General features: G+C 41.1%; 1 protein-coding gene across 1 annotated transcript in view; it reads right to left on the bottom strand.

The window, feature by feature from the left end:
• Positions 1 to 24,053, bottom strand: part of ADGRL3 (adhesion G protein-coupled receptor L3) — a 482,547-nt gene that overhangs the window by 252,700 nt on the left and 205,794 nt on the right. The window contains exon 4 of the mRNA XM_059470076.1: positions 1,402 to 1,615. Within this exon, the coding sequence (XP_059326059.1) occupies positions 1,402 to 1,615 (214 nt within the window). The remainder of the gene's footprint in view (positions 1 to 1,401; positions 1,616 to 24,053) is intronic.

Here is a 24,053-nt window from a genome sequence, read left to right as displayed (position 1 = left end):
TAACAGGCCACAAAGGGGATGACATGGCTTTATTCTGCCAATATGCAGAGGATTAAGGGCTTCTGCTTGAAGCCACTAACAACCTGAACAGGAGAATTACAGTAATTCCACTAAAACCACACAGAATCCAAGGCACTGGCTGATGGCACGATGTTACCCTTCCCACTTCTCTCAAAAATGCAGCTGGCACAAACCCTATAAACAGGAATTCAACCAGCTACCCAAGGAGGTCCAACTTAAAGAATGGTCTTAGAGGAGCCACATGCAGCAGTGGGGACATTTGTCACAAGACTCCTCAACATTTTGAGACCTAAATACTCAACATGGGGCAGTTTCTACAAGGAAGTCAAATATAGCAGTTAGCATGTGAAACACAGCTGAAACTCATGTTGCTTTACAGCAGTCCATTTTAGTGCAAAGCATTTCACAGCAAACAGCAGCAAGATGCTCCATTAAAACCCTGCACTGCTTTAAGCCATGAGGTCACTGTTAGCACCCAAACACATGTTGTCATGACATCAATTAGCAACACTTTGCCTATGCCATTGCCATTATTAATACCTTGAAATACTAATCTCTATTACTAATTAACAGTCAAATGCACTAAATAATTTTTCATGCATTAGGAATGTATTACTGAATTCAATTACACGTCAAGAGCTGTGACTTATGAATCCTTCCCACAACACCATTTGTGCCAGCAAATAGCCTTAAAAATTCAGCAACATTTAAAAGGTTTTTCATAAACAAGATACCTCTACATTGGAATAAGCTGTTAGACCCTGGCTGTGCAAGAAAGACAGGAGTCTGTCTGTATGTCTGACTGTATCTCAGTTACCACTTCCAAATGCAGCACCCACACTTAACAGCTACAGTCATTATACAGAAATTCAGCAATTCATCAATGAGAATACCAATGTTTGACTAGAAATTCAGATTTCCCTTAAAACAAAACCTGGCAAACACAAGGAAGAATGCAGATGCCTCTTTGTGTCTTCAAAACTGTAAATGTTATTCTGAACACAAAATATTGATCGTTTCAAGGAGATTACTGGCCTTCTGTTTGAACACAGCACAAAAACTAGTGAATATGCATTTTGAGAAAGATTTCACTTCTACATTCATTAAGAGCCTTGATATTTAGGTATTTCAGAGGGAAAACTGGGACACAGAGAATCAGGATGACTGATGAGCAATACTTACAGGAAATGTTATTTATATTGTGTGATGCTAAACCAACTCGGTTAAACCCACACTTTAGCAACGACAGCTGTAATTCTGTGCACACACATCCACACTAAGCACCTGCATTTCCTCATGCACACACACGCACAAACTGGTGTGTACACTCCGGATTAAAAAAATCAACAGTCAGCAAACAAAGAATATTAAGCACCATACCTTTGAGTCATAATCTTATAGGCATCTGGCAGATAACAGCGGATATTCTCCATCTGAGCAGGATCAGAGTCGCAGATTTTATCGTCGGTCCTGCCATAGTTGGCACTTTCGATCATGATCACATCTGTTCCCGGGCAGCGCAGCTCGATGGGGTAACTCTCGCAGGACAGCTCCCTTCGGACCACAGCCATGGGCACTGGGGCACGGCTGAAAGCTGCAAGGATTAACACACAAACACAGTCAGCACCGGCTCTCCACGCTCAGGCTAAAATTAAAAGCGGAATCACGTTCAGCAGAAGGCTTTACCCATATGCTGTGCTGAGATAGTTTCGGTACCGTTCAGACAAGAGCTGCAGGAACGGGGTCTGATCGCTGGCTTGCTGGCTGCCCAGAGAAATCACTCCTCCACTCAGTGACTTGATTTTCTCATTTTAAAAACAAGCTATAGATCCCTTTTATATAGGGCTTTAGACATCCCTTATTGAAACAGGTAAATAACAACTATAGCATTGTTACTATTTCTACTTACCAGGTGAAAAACTAGTTGGCTTTGATATATAAAATTACAGTCCTGTGTTGTACTTGAACAAGCAAAGAAAATTTTATGACAGCAAGCAATCCAAGAACCAGGATCCCACCTGCTCAGCAAGACTGCACCTGTCCTACAGCAGATGTAGTAACATCTGTATTGCTCCTGGTCCTTTTCTTAGCCCTTAGAAAAAGTGATCCTAATGGCTTTTGCTGTAGCCTGCAGCATGCCAGGGGATGGCCTGCAGGTTCTGGCAACCATCCCAAAGTTTAGGCCCTGCAGGGTCCTGCTTTCCATGGAAAGGCCAATTTATGGGACACCAGATGATTTAAGTTCAGTCTTAGCTTTGCATTGGATCTGCCTAGATAGTCAAATAGCTGGCAAATACTTGTGAAATTAAAGAGCTCTCAGAAATCTTACCTGTTTTAAAAGAAATCCAGGCTACAGTTTGCAAAAGAAAAAAAAAAGAAACACACTTTGAGATGCCTTGAAAAAAAAGCCCTAAAGTATTAGTAAACAATGCCACTTGACAACAAGCAATTGTATTTCCCATCTCTACAGCCTCTTTGATCCAAAGATCTTAAACAGCTTGACGAACGTGAATATATTAATCCCCAAATATCCACATGAAGTAGCTACACATTGTCTTTCTCAACTCAGCCACAGAAGAGCTTTGCAGCTTCCAGAAGATCTCATGGGAAATGCATGGTGATGCTAGGAACCAAATACTCGTTTCCCAGCCTAGCACACCAGTCACAATCTCAAATAAAAGCCAACTCCTTTCCTCCTTTATTCCACAACAGGGAAAGGATCCATAAAGGTTTCCAGATACAGGGATGATGTGCCCTCCAAGCTACATTTGTACACTTCCAACCACAAAAGTCAACATACAACCCAAGTCTGTCTCTATGTGATGGTGAGAGGTTTAAGCCTCCAGTAGATCCATGGCCCATCTGATACCAGGCATCTTTCAACAACTCCCTTTCCTCCTGCCCCCATTATAAAACCACCAAAATATCCACCCTCCCTAAACCCAAAATCCCATCCAATGTTCTGCTGGTTTGTCCCATAAAACTTTGCCATGGTACATTCACACCAAGTCTGCCTATGGAAAATAAGATTATATTGCTGTTTCTCAGAATACCATTTGACTATAAAGGCTGCCCTATCTGTCAGGTAGCACTCCAACACACTGACTTCCACGAATCCTTCCGTTATTGTCAGTTGTCTCATTTATCTATCACTGGACAGATTCTCAGATCCCGATTTCTGTAAATCTGCAGGGATTACTTTGATATCAGACACTCCCTGGTGTGCCAGAGCTGTGGACTAATTGCCAAGCTCCCAAGACAGATGTGTGCTTATTCTTGAATAATAGCTTGCACAATTAGCACAGTTTTAGGGTTTGGATCACTTGAGATCTCCTCCTTCCCTGAGACTGGAGAAACCGTTCTGCCCTGGGCTCATACTGCACCATACATTTGTTAATGCAATAAATTCTCACTGCCACCAGCTTCTACTGTTACAAGAAGAGGAAAATGAAGAGGACAAGCATGAACCTCTAAGGTGCACTGCCTCATTCTACCCTTGGTTTGATACCACTAGTCAAAAAGGTGAGTGGAAGAAGGATGGGACAATGTTAGAGACAAGATTTGATAGAAGAGATAAGCCAGCCAGAAAGGCAGAGTCAGCAGAGCTCAGCAATTTTAGCCTGCCCTAAAACAACTTCAAGAGGTATTAAGTTTGCTTACAGAGGTCTGTCCACAGAAGCCTGCAGCAGGCTCTGCTCTGTCAAACACTGGACTCTGTGGCAGAATGCCAGTGCTGACCAAAAAACTTGTGATGCCAGGATTCTGATTTTGGACAAGAGCTGTGGTGAGCTCTCCTCGCAAGCCTGTTCTGTGCTAAACCTAAGCAGATTGGTGCCATGGGAGGCAGAAGGTTTCTAGCAGCTTTTGGCAGAATGCTGAGGCCAAGGGCCCTCCCTCCTCCTGCCATGTGCTTAGATGACTCCTGTTAACTGCCAAAAAAATGACAAAATGAGGTTTATAGGCAATATTAGCTGTTTGGAGCTATGGTTTTGCCCAGTCTTTGGGCAATTTGGATCATTTTCTCTGGAAGGTTAACACAGGCTATACAAAGGGCAAAGAGAGTTGGTAATACTTTACTTTTTACAGTTCCCACTACAGAATACAAAATTTCTGAGCCACACTATTCAGAAATAATATTTTTGCTCATAATTCCTGTTTTGGGGTGTTTATTTAGTAAGTATTCTATATCAATTGAACACATAAGGGCTGAGGAAAACCCTGCTTAAAATCACAAAAAATTAAATGCCTGAGAATTATTTATAAAAACTTGGTGTATTTGTCAAACAGCAATACTGTACAAATGCAGCTAACCTCAACTCTTGTGTTATGCTGGAAACAAGACATTAAGAATTGCTAACAGCAATTTAAAAAACCATTAAAAATATTTCTCTACCTCAAATGAGAATATATTTTTAGTATCATGGGTGTATCTCCTGTACATGAGACTTTACAGCATTGATCTACTAAAATTGGATGCATATCAGTTCCAAGGATGCCCCCTAAACACCCCAAACTAAAACTGAACACTCCTTCCTCAAAATAACAGCTCATGTTCTACTCTCCAGTAAAGAATCTCTGGACAGATGCAAACATTTCTAGATTCAGCTTTAAGCTTCCTGGAATTCACCTTTTTGTCTTTCACATAATCACTTGAATTGCTTGCTATAAGAAGGACAGCTTTCACTTAGAGGCACCTCCCTGTGGTATCATGGAGTCAACATTTACATTTATTTTCTGGATAAAAAGCATAAAAAATTTAACACCCTGGAAACACCAGAAGCAGCTGAATATTGTAATAGAGCATGATCTGCTATCATGCTTTCTCCTAAAGCAATAGGCATGTTTTCCATCCTGCCATTGACCACCAAATCATTCACTTTGCATGGTGTTTTCTTCTACCTCACTATCTGCAATAAATACTCCAAAAGGAGATTAGAGCCTGGCAGTTTATCTCCTTGTAAACACATTTTTTTGTTGTTGTGCCCCTATATGATAATCTTACTTAATCATTTTTACTGGTTTTCCTGTAAGGAGCAAAGATGTTTTGCTTTTTGCTGTGAAACAAGATACATCAAAGCCCATGTGTGAAATACACAGCACGATTGTATTAATTCATTAATACACTTCTCTCTTCTTCGAGCAGCCCCCTATCTTCACAGTCTCTCATTGAGCTCCTCATTTAATCTCCTAAATAAGTGACCTAATTGTTGGCTTGAAGTCAAGAGGAGCTGATGGCAGCTCACTACTTTGAAAAACAGGTGTCTTTTTCCAGGATCCTATGTGCAGACAGCCATCTAAATACAGAACTTAAAAAGAGTGTTTTTCAAATTCTTTAACGTTTAAATGTGTGCCAACTCGAGTTTTTTAAGTGCAGCCATTCGGTGGAAAATAATCCTGAGCTTCTGCAGGGCAAAGTGAGAGCAGAGGGTGAAAAGGCAACAGATAATGACAGGATTTTATCTGGGCGATTTAGAACTCCTTTGTCTCTGCTAATTTCAGGAGCTGGAAAATTAAGTAAGTCATCAAAATCTTGTGCTTTTTCTCCCCCTCGCTTTTGACCTCAGAACATAATTGCCTCTTGTCATGCCTGCAGGGCACGGGCTTGTAGTTATCACTGTGTGCTTAATCAAATGCCGAAATAGCCTTTAAATTATGTGTTTCCTTGGCTGCTAGAGACTTGTTGAGCTCTGTTACATTTAGAGGCATGATGGTAGTAGATGTACTTTTAAAAGAAAAGTGTGGGTTGATGCTTTTAATTAGGTTTTATATGCAATTTTCCCAGCAAAATCATGTTCTGGCTCAGAATTTTTAGAGTGAAAATTCAGTGCATATTTAAGGGTCATGAAACAAAAGCTGGAATTGTAGAGATAATTATTTTCACAAGCTCTCTATGTGATTTGGTCTGCCCAGCTAAGTATCTGACTTACTGTTCCCAAGTGAAAACAGAGCATGCTGTGGGAAGAGGTTTCCTAGTAATTTGGAAGAATGCTTCTGTGTTTGTAACTTTGCAGTATTTAATACTCCCACAGTTCACCTTGGCTCTGTGGGGGAAAAATCCTGAAGTAATAATAAAAAAAGTCCCCCTCCTCTTATTCTCAAGCCTACTCAGGTGTGGGTAAGAGCGGAAATCCCTTTCAGTCAATGAGTCAATGGGCTCTGTAGGGCTCACTCCACGTTCTGAAGTGATTTTCTAAACCAGGGCCCTACTTTTCCCTACTAGGACATAAAGTCTCCTTAGTGCACAAATTGTTTGCATGCAGACATTGCTCAGTATTTCTTCTCTCTCTTTTCCTTAATCCAAATTACGCCTGGCCTCGGATTTCAAGAGCAATATTGGTAGAAAGTAAAACCTTGAGTTAAAGATGGTGACAACAAACATTTCTCAAGCATCCAATACCACCCCCTTCCCAGTATTTTCATAAATATCAGCAAAGTTCTGACGAACTTAAAATAGCTTGGCTTATCCAAAGTTCTCTGAAATTTTATGATTAATATACAAATACGGAAATACCATTCTTTCTCCCCCACTTTCTCTACAGATGCTGAAAATTAAAAAAAAAAAAAAAAAGAAAAAAACAAGCAATGTCTTTTCTAGAGAGACAGAGTGGAAAAGCCTTTCTTCTACTGTCATCCTGCAGTGGGGTTAAAGAAAGGTGCATCCTGCAGACAAAGGCTGGTGCCAAGACATTGCAGCAAATGCTTGCAACATCCATACCCAGCTCCCCCGGGGAAGAGTGGAAGACTGAAGGCAGCCAGCGTGGCTGAAGAGCTGAAGCCATCAGCAGAGCAAGGCTGGACACTCCTGGTCCCCATTCCCAGCTCTCCCCCATGTGCCTCAGCTGATTGCTGTCTCATCTATCAAAATGGGAACATGATCTTATCTCCCCCATTAAGCACTCTAAAATCTGCCATGGAAAGGAGGAAGAGAATTAGATGCATCCTCAGAAAAGTGATGCATGTGGCTTCAGCTTTGGTTTCCCCACACGAATCAAATACCCACATCCTCCTAGATTGTCTTGGGCTTTCTTATTTTATAGATGATATCAAAAGCAATTTGCAACTTTCCTTTGGTCACCTTTACCTTGATTCCCCCTTAGCCAGCAAACAGCCAGCTATGAACAGACTTCACAAACTCAAAGAGCATCTTTTTACATGGTGGTTTGGAGTATACCAAAAAAAAAAACCACACAAAACCAAACAGAAGAGAAACAGAAGGCTGGGCAAAACTCCAGTCAAAGCAACCAAAGAAAAGCTAAAAACCAGAAAATCCTCATAAACTTCCCTGCGCTGTTTATGTGGATGTTGAGGTCAACTATCTTCCATAAATTGCTTACTCTATCTCCATTATAGCACACAAGGGGCACCTGCTAGGGATTTTCTCCCAGCTTCCATAAGTGAAAACAGAAGAGGATGTTCATCTGTAAGTTTATATCTGATGCCCTCCCCCAAAATTAAAAAGGATCCACAGAAAGATGTAGCAAACATGAGAGCATTTTCTGTAGGGATTGCCAAAATTCACACACAATCAGTGAATTTTCCAAGGTGACACAACTACGGATACAAACAGGAGCACAAAAAACTTCAAAATCTAGAGAAGTCCTAAAATTAATATCTCTAAAGCAAATCTCTGCCTCCATGCATAAGCTTAATGGAAAGCACCTTTATTTCCATGGCAGATCTCTTCTGCATTTCTAGGCACACAAGATCTCAAAGCAGGGATGGACAAACAACTGGCTCTTTCCACCACCCTCTGGATGCCCAAAAAGCCCAGGGCCAGCAGCCAGAGGATTGAGCACCAATGAGCACCATACAGCTACATCCTGGGGTAATTCTACTGCTCACTCTTCATAGCACCAACACTCCTCATGTCTTTGCCATGCTCAGCTGATAAATATCCAAATATCCTTATTCTTTGCCCTTACATTCCCAAACCCTTACCCAAGTATGGAGGAGCTTTCCTTATGAGTAAGAAGCATTAGATTATCTTAGAATCTCTCAGTATCTTCCTAGAGAAGAGAAAAGAAACTCACAGTCAAAGAGTACTGTGGAAGATCACTAGAAAAAGACAACAACAGTGAAGTGCATGCATTTGCACCCAGGGGCGAGTGTGCACAAGGGAAACCAGTCATTGCAAAGCCCTGGGAGAGAAGAAAACGAAGTGATAAAAGAACAAAACCACAGAATCAAGATGGTAGCTCTGAGTGGAGGAGTCTGACAGGAGGAGGTGACTGAGGCACTGTGTGAGGACAGTCTGAGCCAGGGAGACCCAAACCAGGCCTGTGGGAGGAAGCAGAGCACCAGCAATACTGCACTTCCTTTCTCCTTCTCCATTCCCACCTCCTGGGACTCAGGGGCTGCTGCCTCATGGGAAACTCTGGGAACTGCAGAGTTTCAACAAGGCCCCCTCCTCACTTATCTCCCCCTCATGGAGAGGTGAACACGTCTGCAGCGGATCTCTCCACCAGAGCAAGGCGTCACCGAGGGTCACCACCCTCCAGGCTGCTGAAGGGACAGTGCTCTGGGGTAAGGGAGAGTGTTGTTGGAAGGAAAAGGGATCCTGCTTCCTTCCCAAGACAAACTCTCCTATCTCCAGCCATGGCTCTGCTGCTGGACGTGCATCCATCCAGCTCTGTGCTTGCTGCACCCCTTCATGAGGCAGGGCAAGTCAATAATTCACCAAGAAACTAAACCAGCGGGGGCAGAAGGGAAAGGGGGGCTTTCTGCTGGGCTCATAGAGTTGAATCAGCTCAGAAAAGGTTAGCTCAGGTCATAGGGAGAAAGCACAAGATTTTAAGAAGGAAGGGAGGCTGAATTTAGAGTGCTTTTCAAAAAAACATGACAACCTACCTTCAAATCAGAGGTCAGAAGCACAGTCCCAGCCTGAGCTAAATGTCACTTCAATGAATTTAATTAAAGCAGAAGCAACAAGTTGAGAACAACAGACAAACAAAATGTGGCCTCCAAGGGGATGTTGAATGAAAGTACATTAATATTTAGGCCCCATCACAGGAAAAAAGCTATTCCCAAGTATCTTTTCTTTTGCAGTGGATCATCTAATTTGTAATGAAAGGCACACATTAAATAAAAATGTTCTTTAAATTTACAGGCTTCTTTCATGTGAATTACCTTTCAAGTGTAGGAAAGCTGTGCACAGACAGGGAAAGTGTCAGAGTTTAAAGCCTTCTACTGTGGTGCCTAATTTCTATAACCAACCCTTATGGTAAACTTGCCCTCCAGCCTAACAATGACATTATTAAAATACCTGGCTTTTATATCCTGGTCCATAACATTGAGACATTTGTGTTCTCAATAAAAGAAGCATTAGGTTCTGAGCCACAGGGATGAGTCCTTTTTACAAATCCATACACCACAAATTTCACTGGGGTCCTCAGTAATGAAAAACATGCCACATAGTTCTTACCCAACTCAAAGTTACTTTTGTTACAACAGGCACTCAACTGTCTCCAACAAAAACCCAAAAAACCACAAAATCAGAGAAGCTCTGACTTTGACATTGCTGAACAACCTTGGTATCTCAAATTTAATACAGCACAAATTAATGTGGTGAAGCGAGAAGATTTGAGTAATAACAGAATTTGCTCTATTTCAAATTACTCCAGTGTAGGTTTTAATTGTAGCCATTAGTAAGGTTAATCTTTAATCTCATATAAAAACTTTCATAAACCACCGTAACAAGTATAATCATAGAGCCAGTTAGATAAATGAGCATCAAGGGTTTAGTCTAAGAACATTAAGTAAAAAGAATCTGACCATAATTTTCAGATTTCATATTATGTAATAAGTTCATTTAAAATTACAGTTTGTTTTTGTTCCCATTTAAAACACTAGCTTAAATTCCTACCCTTTCTAAAATAACACAAAGCTGGAATAGCTTTCCTGTTACCAGCAGAGCTATTTTAGTTTTGCCATTGGAATGGGCTCCAGCAGGATTTAGTGGTGGCCTGGGTGGATATTTCCCAGGTGTTCTTCTGCCTCCTGTACCACTGTGAACAGGGAGGTGGCAGCCCTGGGCTACAGGAAGCAGGACGAGGATAACTGCAGCACGCCAAGACACAAATGCATTCCCAAAAGTTGGAGATGAAACAGAGCCCAAGTTTGACTTTTACCTCACCATAGGAGAAAAAAATGGGGGCAGGCGAAAAGAGAAGTGGGGAAACCCCAAACGTAAAACCACACCAAAGTAACTAACCAACCCCAAAAAACAAAAACATCAGGAATGGACCAGGTGAACTCAGCAGGTTCAGCAGTTCTTTTAAAGCTGTAGAAAATTAGGTTGGATGTATCTGGAGCTTTGCTGAAGAGCTGCAAATAATAGACTCCTACCAAGAAATACCTTCGCAAAGTTAAAGTTTAATTTTGATTTACAGCTCCCTGAAAAGCCTCTGAAGGGGAACATTAAAGCTCTTGTAGAAATATCTGCATTATTACAGAAATGATGAACAGCAGAGTGGAGATTACTTTGTGCTGTTTACAGACTTGTTTATCAGAGCAGTAAATCTATTTTTAAGTTTGTACTGCCTAGAGAGGAGAACTATGTGAAATGCAGAGAACTGTCCAGAGAAAAAGACAGGCAGACAAAAAAGAATTTCTACCGAAGTATTAGAGCCTGACACTCAAATATCTGCAGAAAAACCTGGGGTCCCAAATATTTACCATTTAAACCAACTGCTTTACATCAAAGGCCAAAAATGACACCTTTAGCATTCATTTTACAAGAAGTTTCCCAGACCTCAAAGACTAGCCATCTCAAAGAAGTTATATGGCTAAATCATAGATCATTAATAACTGATTTTTCTTTGTTTTTTAGCCATTACCGCTCCTTTGAGTCTCTGCCATGAATAGCAACAGGGAATTTGCTCTTTCCACTAGCCATAACTGTGAAAGTTTTATATAGAAGTCTGAGACTACCTTAAGATCCTGACTTCTCAGAATTGCATTCCATTATTTTTTTAATATATATGCACTTCTTAAACTTTTAGAAAAGCATGGTGCATATGAAACAGGCAAAATGGCAAAATGACATCTGAGGTCCCCTACTGAATTTTTAAAAACAGTGGGTGCTTCTTAGTGTAAATTACCTGTGAGTTATCTACAAAGATAACCCGGCCCCCAGCAGCTGGATGAGGTTTTCCATAGCATGCCATAGATGAGCTCCACCCCAGGAGCACTGGCATGAGATCCAAGATCCTTTTTTTTGCTGATACACTAACAAGAATTACAAGCAGGTTGTGCCAAACCATTCTTTGCAGTCCTCGGAATCATGACTCCCCAAACTCTATGACGTTTACTCCCCCTCCTCCTTTGACCTCAAAATATCAAGGATTTCACCTTGAAGTTACTAGCAGCTTCAAAGAGCTTTTCAGAAGCATTCACATTCATCTGAACAGTGGCCAACATTATTTACTTCCCCTCAGTCTTATAAAAAAAGAACAGTAGGAGAATTAGATTTGGGGAAATAGCTGAAACATGCACACTTGCTCCAGGTAGAAATATACCTGAAGTAAAAGCAGATTTTCAAGGAATTCACATATTTTTGTCCATAGAACCCCTTTCTCCTCAGTAGAAAACAGCAAAACATTAAACTAATTAATTACCTCCAGAAAATGGTTCACCTTCTAGGAAACACAACTATAATGATGAGTGATGAAGTTTCCTATTGTGCCCACTTGCTCACAGCAAGCACTGTCCTTAATTATTTTCCCCACCTAATAGAACCTGTGCAAATATTGCTCCAGAAAGATCACATAGCTAGATTTGGGTGTGTGCTGATATAACACTTACATGCACACAATACTGAACCCATCTCAAGGTGAGTCACAAAACAATAATTTAAAAAAATAAATTCTGAAATAATGCTCAGCTGTAGGCTCCCAGAAATGCCCTGAACATATCAACTGCACCCAGAAAAGACAAGTGAACAGCTGAGAGCTTCTGGGCTTTGTAGTAGGGAGGGGATGCTACGCTGTGGTACCATCAGGACTCCCACTGCAGCCAGACACAACAGCGTGGCCAAACTCACCTTGCTACAGTTTAATCTGCCATAAACCACTCTGAATCCTGCCCTCCCGCACCCCACCAGCTGTGGAGGTGTCCCAGGATACAAGTTTCTATTCATTTTCCACTCCAGCCCTCAAAGGGGTTCCCAACAGCCTAATAAGAATTTTAAAAAGCAGCAATAACTAGTGTGAGTAGTCACAAAGACATTGTGCTCGGTTTAAAAAAAAAAAAACCAACAAAATACCAACCTCATACTGGTTGAAAGCCAGCCCTGCTTCATGGAAGTCCCTAAAGCACTGGATATCATGATTCATTACCTGTTCTATGGGAAACTGTAGGGTTCCTGCAGAACTCATGTGCACAACAGAACAAAATAGGGGTCTGTGCCCCAAAGGACACTTTAAAGATAAGAAGAAATGTGTGCAGGTTAGGAACAGGAGCTACAGTGACACACAAAAGGATAGTCATGCAGCATGAGTAACAAACAGGTGCAGACGCTACACTTGAGGGCACAATGCTCACCAGTTCAATGAAAATATGGCTGAAAAAATTATCTAAGTTGCTTCAGGAGAAAACCACTGCAAACAACTGTGATGGATGGAAGACTCTTTCTTTTTTAGCTTTTTTTTTTTTTAACACAATCACTAGACTTGTTTCAAATTGTCCTCCTTCAAGAGGTAGATGAAAGAAGTAAATCTTTTGCTGATCTCTCTGGCAGCAAAAACCAGGATATATTTGCCCAGTCTAATCAGAGAGAGATAGTGGGCCCAAAGGCAAAGAAATATTTTTGACAAAATAACCTGATGAAGGAGTCCATTCCTCCTTCCCCTATAAATAAGGTGTCAGAGAGAGCAGGACTTTTTTCAAGCCCCAGCACTGCTGTGACACCAGAGGATGCTTATCAGAAGGGCACAGAAAGGGGTCTTGGAAAACCAAGCACTTGGTAAATCCCCTGTGCTGTTTGCCCCTAAAGGGTTTTGAAGGATTCTTTCCAGTTGAAAATAAAAAGAAAAAAAAAGGCATCCGAGAAAGGTTTCCAGAAAACTTTCTGGGAGATAATTAATTAAATTTCTAATGTAATTATGTTGCAGTACATTTAAGTGCACCTTCTAAATAGAAATTACTTATAGCTAACAAAAGATCCATTTCAAGCACTTTTTCTTCTATCTATAATATCCATTTCCTTTTGTACCTTTTTTAAGCATTGTTCTTCTAGAGTTATTTATACTTCACATTTAGAATTTTCTGCCTTTTCTAAGAATAAAATTGTTACATATTTCCATCATCTTGTGCTCCATTTTCATATTTGAGCAAAGAATTCTGCTGCCATTGTCCCTCCAAGGGAATTTTTGGAGCACAAGGAACAGCCTTCATAAAATAAATCAGATTTTGCTACTTACAATTCTTCTAATGCCCCCCATTATTCTATAATAAAGGTCCTCAAACAGTAGGGTAAAAAAAAAAAAAGAAAACAACAGTTTTTCAAGGGGTAAGAACCTGGGCAAAATACAAAAGATTACTGAACAAGTTTATTGTTGAGCCAATCTTTTTGAGGCACTGAAATATAAGCCCTCATTGATTGTGTTGATCACAGATAAAAAAACCCCCAAACAAACAAAAATCCAACCAAAACCACAAAGAAACAAAAAATTACTTCCATAAAAAACCGACAACAAACAAAACCAAAACCACCAACATCAACAAACACACAGATGTCTATGAGCAAATAACCACAAACCAATTTTACTTGGTAAGAAAAAAAGATCACAGTCCTGACGTGTAACACAAATATTTGAGTGTTTTAGCCAGGATAGCTCCTCATAGGTTAAAATGTTTCACACAAAATTAAACAGAAAGGAAGATTTAAGATTAAAAATGCAGACAGTAAACTGAGAAGTCTGTTTCCACATGACAAAATCCCCAACTCTGCAATCATGAAAAATGGCTTCTTTTGTTAAGTAGTCTACTGTCACTTACAAAAAATTAATTAATAAAAACCGCAGCAGCGTAGTTAACAAGTACAAATTACAGTTTGGAAACACAAACATGCAGCGCTAAAAGCTCAAAATACAAACTAAATAACTGTAGACCATCAAACTAAAAAAAAAAAAAAAAGCTAGCAGAATTTTAAAGAAGCATCAGTATTTTTAAACTAGTAAGGTTTGTGGGTCAAAGACAACCAGCTATCAAGCACAAACTGAACTCCCTACAAATATTCAGTAACTCTCCAATCTGTATTTAGAAAGAGGCAAACAGAATTATTCATCATTCACAGTGATAAAGGGATGCTTTCTGTTCTAGCAGATATTTGGAAAGATATTAATAGCAAAAAACCCCAATATATTCAATCTGAAGAATGGGAGTTTTTAAGAAACCCACAACCCTCTCAGGAATTAAGAGGTGCTGTTTTTTAGCTTGATTTTGGGCACTGGCACTTTGCTACTAACAAGCTTTAGAAAAAAAAAGGGGGCATGAAACCAGACCATAAGTCCACTTGCATAGAGGAAAAATGCATTAGCTGCTGCTCCTCAAAAACTAATGTAAATGTGGAACTGTCATCTCAACCAAAGCGTTTCTGGAAGTTCAGCAAGAACCTCATCAGTCCAAAATCATTGCACATACTTCTCGATGATCTGAGAGAAAAACTCAGAGCTTGCCAAATTTGCAGTGCAAAAAGTGACAAAATGTTAAGTAATGACACAGACCTTGTCAGTTTTGTAGATTGATCTACAGACTACCTGAGCAGACCATGCCTGAACACAGACAAATCCAAGGCCATGTAAGAATACAAGAAGTGCTCATTATGTCAGACCACAGGCCTGCGAGCAGTCACTCTGAAACAAGACTGTTTCCATAACTGATAACAATTTGAACAACATGCAGCAGCTCAAAGGGCAAACATGATCTCTGCAAGTATGAGGAGGTGAATAATAAGTAGAAGTGGGAAGGTGAAATCGCTCTGCATATGGCGTTAATGAGACCATTCATTCTTGGAAAATACACACATTGCAGCACCCTACACTTTAGAGGGTTTGTCAGAAACTTTGAAAGGGTTTGCAAAAGAACTTAAAAAAAAAATCAGTAGAGCCTGGAAAGCCAATCTAACAAGTGAGCCATCAAATCTACTTAGTCTATTTAACTGGTCTAAAGGACTATTCTGGTCTGCAGGTAGCTACCAAGGAAAGATATTTCTCTTTTATTTAGCAGAAAAAGGCAAGCAAGATCCAAGATCTGGAAGATGAAGTCTGATACATGGAGATAGAAATAAGGTAATAATTTTAACCATGTGAGCAATTTACCGTAGAGCAGTTTACACACACACACATATATATATGATTTGTCCCTTATCAGCTAAAGTACCTGAACAACGACTGAGTATTTTTCTGGAAGACACCAATACCCGATTCACAAATTACTGGGTGAGATCTCTACTGTGCAAACAGTCTTGCTTGTTGAGTTCCTTGGTATTTTAAGGATCTATGTAGATTTGGGAGCACGAGAACAGGCAGAGGAAGGGCGCATTTAGCTGCATGGAACTCACTGAATTTAATAACTTAGAGTAAAAAAAAGAAATAAAAGAAAACCTAAAAAAGACCCACACTAAAAAATTCAACAACAAACCCCCTCAAAAAAACCCAAACAACACAAAACCTCTCATACAGAGCTGCTGAGCTTATCCATAATGAGAAGGTTTGTATACTGCCTTTAGTGGTTGTAAATAGAAAAAATAAATGTTTCAGGATGGCTTCTTTGAATGCCCAGGAATAATAAATGGCAAGGAGGAGGAAGGGAATTGCTTAATGCAAACCAACAGATGGGATTTTCAGTCAGAGCATTGCTTTGTTTTCATAATGAACCATAATCTGTGAAATCTAAAACATTTTTTTATTTGCTGCAGTCAGACAAAGACTGCAGTAATGGCATGTGAATTATTTTCTCCACCCTTCGTCCTTACAGAAGGTAACAATGCAGATGCATTGGACCTGGAATAATCAGCCAAAGCTTAGAAGGATGGATGAAAGTGTAGGTATGGTACTATATGTTTAGTAGGTTTGTCTGTCTTGGGTTTTTTTTTTTGTTTGGGGGTTTTTTTTGGGTTTGTTTTTGTTTTAAGGTCTATGTTCTGCTGGCAGACCTGTCCCTGACAGTCAGGCAAATCAGCATGCATATATATATATATATATATATATATATATATACATACATACACACACATCATTCCTATATTACATCCGGTTACATTATACGCTCTACCACAAAATGGACAGGTAAGCAATTCAATGTTAAGGCACCAAGCCAAGAAAAACTTAAGCTACCTGGAAGCCTGGAACTGCAAATAGTGGCTGCCACATATATTGCTTATTATTTTGCTGAAATCCAAGATTCAGGTTTCAGAAACATCAGACATCTACTTGTGGCTTCTCAGCGCACTTATATTCCCATAACATTTTGCAATATAGAATACTGACTTCTATTCATACATATTTCCCCATGTTATCAAGTCCATCTTCATATTAAAAATAAATGAATTTTAACTGTAAGTAGCTACATATATAAGCACTCTGCTTCAAAGTCATACTTCATCTTTAAATAGCAGCAATCAATACATACACTATATAACCTAAACAAATTTCTATTATGAATTCCTAATGGATGCATGCTTTGGTCATTTTTATTACTAATATATTATTGATTTACAGAATACATTACCACCTTAGGCATTGGGATTTGCTGAAGTCCTTACATTGTGTTTGTAGTTTTAGTCAAAATACGAGCCAGAAGTCAATACCCCATTTACCACCAGCACAGCCCCACTACAGAGTTAGATATTTAATTATGGTCTGACTCTCACAGTGGAATCATAGGTCTTACACTGGCACACATAAGTCATAGTTATTAATGTAAAATTATCCATGAGGCCTGCCTGCCTGTCTTTCACTCTATTGCCAAAACACTTTGGGAGTCACAATTTGGACAAAATTTGCGAAAACACTGGCAGCCTAACCTTGCAGATCCCTTGCAGGGCAGAGTTTCTGTGAAATCAAAGCACCCACTTGGGCTCCTTTGCTCTGAATCAATGAACAGTTTCTCTTTGTTGCCATTCACATCAGGGAGCAGTGATTGACTCCTGCAGTTGCCCAGGAGAAAGGAACCAAACAGCTTTCTTTGATATGAATGCTAATAGCAGCAGACAGGGAGAAGACAGCATGCCAATCAGCCCCGCCACTACCTCCATACACAGGCTGCAGATAACACGTCAGCTGCTATTCGGGAAGGCTTCAGAAAAAGTCTGGAATGAGATGGGCACATCATAATATTGTTACAGAAATCAAATCCAAAGTGTTTGTTTACTGCTACAGGCAGAAATGAGGAGGGGAAAAAAGGCTTTTGGGTTATGGTTACTTTGGTGAAACCATGCCACGTTGCTGGTTTGCAGATCTACGTCACACAGGTGCAACACCACACGTGTGTCTTGCCAGAATATTATCACACCTTGGGCAAGTCAGGCTTTCTGTCAAAAGCCAAGCATAGGAATGGCAGAGAAGCAGTATCACAAGCACCACTGTTTTTTCAGCTGCTCAATGATATAACTCCCCTGTAATCTCTAGATAAGCTACTTCCAGGGAAAATCCAAGGTAACATATTGCTTTTCTGGTTTTAACATCTTTTAAGAGATGGATGAGAATCCATCCCTTGAGGAGAACAGTCTACAAGGACCTTCTCTCCATTTCCTCTTTGTCTTTGTTTTGTTTTCAAACTGATGCACGTGAGGACAAAGGAATAAAATACATACAGAGGATGAGCGCTTTACACCCTTTTTGCAGAAGAACAAACAACTGCAACAGAGACAACAGTAATCAAAAACACGCCTGAGAAAATAACAGCCGCAAAAAGCAAAAGTCATATCAATTGCTTAGGCCTCTCTGCACACAGAAGTTAAGTGAGGTGAAGCGAAAAAGTTTAATTCACTGAGCTGACTAGAATTAAACAAATGAGCCATCTAAAAAGTGGAAGATCAGCTCCTAAAAACCTGCCTATAATGCACCTTGTCACACCAACTTTAAACTGCTTTTTCACCCGCTGCCCCATTCCTTACCTAAAGGCAAGGTGCTCACCCTCTCCTCTTTCATTCCTTTCTCAACAGGGATGCCAGAAAATGCCTTGCAGGGGACACCAAACATGAGCCAAATTTAGAAACTATCTCAGTCTTGGTCTTCATTCCAAAACTAAAGGGGACAGGAAAGCTCCAGCAGTGTGTTGAGAAGTCCCTGAACACAACAATCCATGAAGGGAAAACATCACATCAGTCTTCCCTGCCTTGTCACCACCCAGCCATATCTCTCACTGCAGTGATAACTTGGAAGACCAGCCACAGAACTATGCAAGAGGCCGTCGTAGCAGACACAAAGCCTGACAGATTCAGAACACACCCAGCAGAGGCTCTTTCAGACCAGGGTAGGCCTCTTGAGAAACAGGACATTTTGGAAAAAAACAAAAAAACAAAAAAAAAAAAAAAAAAAAAAAAAACAAAAAAAAAAAAAAAAAAAAAAAAAAAAAAAAACATTTTTACAGCAGTACAGGAAAAAGCTTCCAAAGGCTCTGCTGACAGACATGAGACATTTTATGAGCAGCCTTTTCTGCTTCCACCCTTATTCACTAGTGGCAACAAGAAAACAGGATCAAATATAAAATTATTCTGATGCCTGTTGATGAATCTGTCACACATGGAGACAGTTCTGGAAATTATCCTTGCTTCACCTCCCCCTAGCATGGCTTGTGTCCAGGACCCCTAGGTTATAGAGCAATTGCCGTTTCTGTGAATGTTTACTGCATCACCATCCCTTTTAACACATGCATGCAAAGCATGGTGAAGCTGGTAAATACTGGGAGCTTATTTTATTTCTATGTATCTTGTGCCAGGCAAGGACATGACAAAACTTCATGTTTCTAAAATTAAACCGTATTTATTAGGAGAACTCAACAAAGAGGTGCTGCAATTTTACTGAACTTCAAAGCCATAGACAGTAGTTTGTGGCAGTTGTTTAAATCAAATGTGTTATTTATCCAGATTCACACTGAACAAAGCACTATGTAAGGCACACCAGAACTGGAAAGCAACATTTAAACAATATCTCCCCTTCTCATTTTTAAACACACAGCCAACACTGTCTCCGTTGAAATATCTTCCAAACAAAACAAATTCCTTACAATGATTTTTTTTTAATTTCTTTAAATGCAATTTAAAACAGCTATGCAAAAGAAATAAACAAAGAGAACCTACAGGAAACCTTTCATTCCAGCCCAACGAAAAAGCTTAGCTGAATCCCACACAGTGGTTTGGCAGGGCTTTTGGGTTTTGTTTTGCTTCCTTTCCCCCACTTTAATTATTTCAGGAAGGGTACCAGAGCAGAGAGACAGGAGGCAGAAAATGAGGAAGCTGGAGGCTATCAGTAGTGGAGAGCTTGGCTCTGTTGGGTAAACCTGCCCTTACTCTGCACAGTCCCACCTCTAGGAATGCACAGACCTTGGTACAGCCCTTCCCAGTGATCCTTTTTGGCAGCATCTTTGTGCTCCTGCTGTATGAATGCCATCATCTATAAGCCCTTCCACCACAGGTGAGGACATTCAGATACACCGTAGTACTCCTGAAATCAGGAAGCTGAGGGACTCATCCATAGCATAACCATGGCTGGTTTTATCACAAGTTAAGCAGCTGTATTTTCTACTTGGCAACAATTTTCTGCATCTTCCTCAATGGCCTTGGACAGGATGAACTCCTCAGTTAGCTAAAAGGCTCTCCTGATGCTGTCAGCCACACACCAGGGATGGGGCAGTTTCAAGGGATGTGATTTTTCCACCAGCAGTGCTTTATCCTTCAGAAGCCACACAGAAGCATGGATGGAGGGACTAGGAGACAAGGCTGAGACAAGAGGTTTCTTTTTATTTTTATCCTTGCATTGCCCTGTAGACACTCAAATCCTTCAGTTGCGTTCTCACATTACATTCAAATACTGGACAGGGCCCAGATATCTGCTCTGCCCCCTGCTCCAGGGTTGTCCCAGGATTACACCCATGCCCTGCCACAAGCGGTACTGCTGTGTGTCAGCTGCATGAACCTCCAGGCCAAAAGCTCTCCACTCACACGGGCTTGCTATCACAGCGCACTTGCATTTGCCTGCAAGGCACAGAATGATTGCGCTGTATCTCACCAAGGCTTGGTCAGATTTCCCTAGGCTTGTATTTTCCACTTATCAGCGTGGCTGGGATTATACAGCAGCTGGCCTGGCAATCCAGAGCAAACTGAACAGGCTGTTGACTCAGGGCATAGCTGTAAAATATGGCAGCAAAATGTTTGGCAACCTCCTCTAGCACCACACACAAAGGGAAAGTAAGTCCCTGCCTCCTGCACTCTGGGTTCCTACAGCCCAGGTCTGCTTCTGCACAAGGTTTTCAGCCCTTCACTGGGTGTTTGAGTCAGCTTTCTCTCCACCCTCCCTCCTGCTCACCTGCATGCATGATGTGGATTCAGTGCTAGGGAGTCTTTAATGTCCCAAGAAATTATGTGCTGGAGTGAGAATTGTCACCCCTCTAAAGGAGTCAACACAGCCTTCTGACAAACTTTGGCTCTGGACAACAGGAGCAGGGCATGCATGGGCGTAATCCCAGGACAAAACAACAAACCCTAGGCAGCCTTGGGCACTGTTTCCAGCAGCAGCTTCCCAGTCCTACCTTCAGCGTCACTGTCCTCCCAAAAGCTAGGAAGGAAATTTTACACCTGTTTTCTTATCTTTATCCCCCACGTTGGTCTGTGCACAAACTCGCACCCACCTTTCTCTATCGCCCTGCTCTTGCAAGGGAATTTTGTTCAAAATTAAAGGAGTTTTGTGCTTTTGAGATTTTGCATACAGCTCTTTAATTTAGCTTGATGGTGAAAGTGGTGTTCTTTTTCATCTCCTTTTTATCATACTCTTGCTTGATGTCTGAATTGTTGTACAGAAATGTACAACAATTCTGCTTTGAGCAGGAAGTTGGACTAGAAATTCCAGAGGTCTCTTCAAACCAGCTTGGATGTAATTCTTGCCGCTTGTGCATCTCCTTGGCACCACCACACCTTATGCTTATTTTTCTCAATCACAGCCCAAACCCAACAGCTACTTCAGGAACAGAATTAGTAAAGATAAAGCTACACCTCCATCACACACCCAGGCTATTTTCACAGGCTGCCTTTCTCTTGCTTCTCTCAGCCTGGCTTCTTTCCTCCTCCTAGCAGGGAGGTTGCTATGGAGATTTCTTAAGAAACAAAGAGAAAAAGGGATACAAGAAACACAAAGCATGGAGAAGGGCATGGAAGAGTAAACAGATGTATCTTTTGTGTTAATAAATCCATTTCCTCCAAATTTTTACCTGGGAAGCCACTGATGAAGAGACCAGACCCTCAAACACTCCTGCCCTGCAGCACATCTCCCATCACATGGCATAGGGACTTTGCAGTGGTGGCAGCCCCTGTGAATGGCACCCCAGCAACAGAAGATGCTGAGCAGAGTTACACTCATGTGTGTCACAATACAAAGCAGTTACAACAAGCAGTCAGAAAGGACCTTAAGACCTTTTTCCTCCCTTTTAGAGCTGTTGAGAATTCTTTAAGTGATCACTACAGGCTTTCAACACTTTCTCCAAGATGCCCATGTGGCTCTCAAACCAAAAGAGATGGGTGGGCAAGACAAAGGAGAACAGACAAGTCAAGGAAAGTGAAGAAAGAATAAAGAAAAAAAGAATTCTGAAAATACAGCAGCAAATAGCATCAGCTCCATTCACAGCAGTACTCGGGGTTGTTCAAAGATCCTGCCATCATTTATCACCAGCATGCTAAGAGGATGAAGAGAAGCAAGGCCTAAAAGAGATCAGAAAACAGGTATCTGTAACTATACTGATTACTTCAGTTTTTCCAGATTATGCCTTGCTTTAGTTTCCTCAAAGCAAATGCCAGAGTGTGGTTGTTGTTTGGTGTTTTCTGAACAGGCTGGTTCAGAAATTCTGAACTTCTCTGGTTACTGACCTTGTTATCTCATTTCCATCATACATGCTGATAGGACTTTGTAAGGATCTTAACTAGAGCCTGAAGATAAATGCAGTCCCCAGTCAAGGCTACTTTACACACTTATGCAGGCTCAGTTCCCACAGTGTTGGGGCACATCTCAGGTTGTTCTGCTTGCCATGCAATGAAAGACAGCTCAGTGCTCCTGTCCTCACCCTATAAACCATGGTCTGAAGGGATTATGGGCCAGCTCCACAAGGAGTAGTCAGAAGAACCAGCAAGACCTTTGGTTCAAGGACTGACACGGGACTTCAGCCAAAACCCAAAGCTCACTCTGGCACTGCATCTTCCCTACAAGCCTCAGCTCAGCAATGCTGTCAGCATCTCTGGTTGCTTCACTGCTGCTACAGCAGCATGCAAGCACCTTGGTCCCACTAGTCTGCCATCTCAGGGGGCTTCCTGACACACAGAAAAGAGCCCAAGCATTTCATCACTGGTCATATGGCAAGTCAGTGCAAAGAGCAGGATCCCCAGCTTAGCTGTTTTCACCAGCTGACAGAGCTGGAATCATCTGGGGAAGAAAAGTGACTGCTCTGTCTCTCCCCCTGCCTCCCTGACAGCCCTCAGGACTGCTCAGAGTGCACAGAGGCAGCATCCTGCTGCAAGGCGTGCAGGTAAAGGAACCCACAGGCACAAAGCCCATTATTAAGCAGCAAGTTCATCTTGGAAAAGACATCAGAGAGAAAGAGAAAGCTTTCACATGTCTAGCATTGGTAATAGTATGAAGAAGGTCAGCAAGTAATAGGAAACAATTATTCAGTACTCCTCCTAATACCACAAATGAGGGAAGTGTCAGAGAACTACCTGCAGATCCAAGGGTCAAAAATGAGCACAGTGATGTATTCTTGCACACAGCTTATAGTGGCTTTGGGAACTCACTGTAGCAGGATGGTGTAGAAGCCAGAGACACTCAAAAAGAACTAGAAAAAATTCCCATGGCACAAGGTCCAGCAGTAGCTTTAACCTGACAGTCCAGATGTTATCTCCAGATTAGAAAGTCTCTACATCACAAGATCACAAATATGCAATTGTTCTCATACTTCTTTTCCCTTCACCACATCTGTTGCTAATTACTGCTGGAGACAAGGCATGGGGTAAGCAAGTCTTCAACCTGACCCAATAATTTCCCTAAGGATGTTCTCACTGCTTAGAATAGAAGAAAGAGGAAGGTGTCCCCTGTCATCTTCTGAACAAAAATGAATGATTGTGAGAAAGAAGGGGAAATTAGAGCTAATTAACCTCAGCTGACTTTTAATACCCATCTATAGTGCAGGAAAAAAACAAAAGGAAAAGGGAGAAGAACATGTGCTGTTGTTTTCTCCCCTGCACCCTATTGTTCCATTAAAAAAGATATAACTACAGTAGTGTAAAAAGTTATATCCTGAAAAAATAGATTTGCAAAGATTCCACTGGCCTACCACACTTTGCCTGAACTCTGTGCTAAAACTCCTGTTGAGTTCAATGATATCCCTGAAGGGAGGTACTAATGACAGCAGAGGAGAACACACCCCACATGCCAATCCCTCGACTAAAGCTAAAAATCACTAAGGGAAATATTCAGCAGGAATCCTACACACACTATCGGCCTCTATCACTAATTCCTAATGATTCAAGCAGAACAAACAGCTCTGGTTGCTGTTTGCTCACACCAAAGCCAAGTACAATCACAGGAGCACAGCGTGGCTTGTCATCCACCCAAAATCACTGGGAACAGGAGCAGGCTGAAGACCTCAGCTCCAGAACATCCTCAGACTCCACTGTGGCATAGCTAGTCTTTTTATACTTAGGAGTGTGAATTTTGTAATATTGTTACATACAGGCCTGTATTTCTTCATCTCACCAAGTCACCACCCTTCAAGTCAAGAAAGAGAGACTTGGCTAACAATTAACTTCCTAACTGTTTAGTAAGAATAGTAAC

This window comes from Ammospiza nelsoni, chromosome 4 (genome assembly GCF_027579445.1).
Source record: "Ammospiza nelsoni isolate bAmmNel1 chromosome 4, bAmmNel1.pri, whole genome shotgun sequence".
In the NCBI taxonomy this organism is placed as follows: Eukaryota; Metazoa; Chordata; class Aves; order Passeriformes; family Passerellidae; genus Ammospiza; species Ammospiza nelsoni.
Note: the sequence above shows the minus strand (reverse complement) of the source record. Positions and strands in the feature narration are given on the sequence as shown.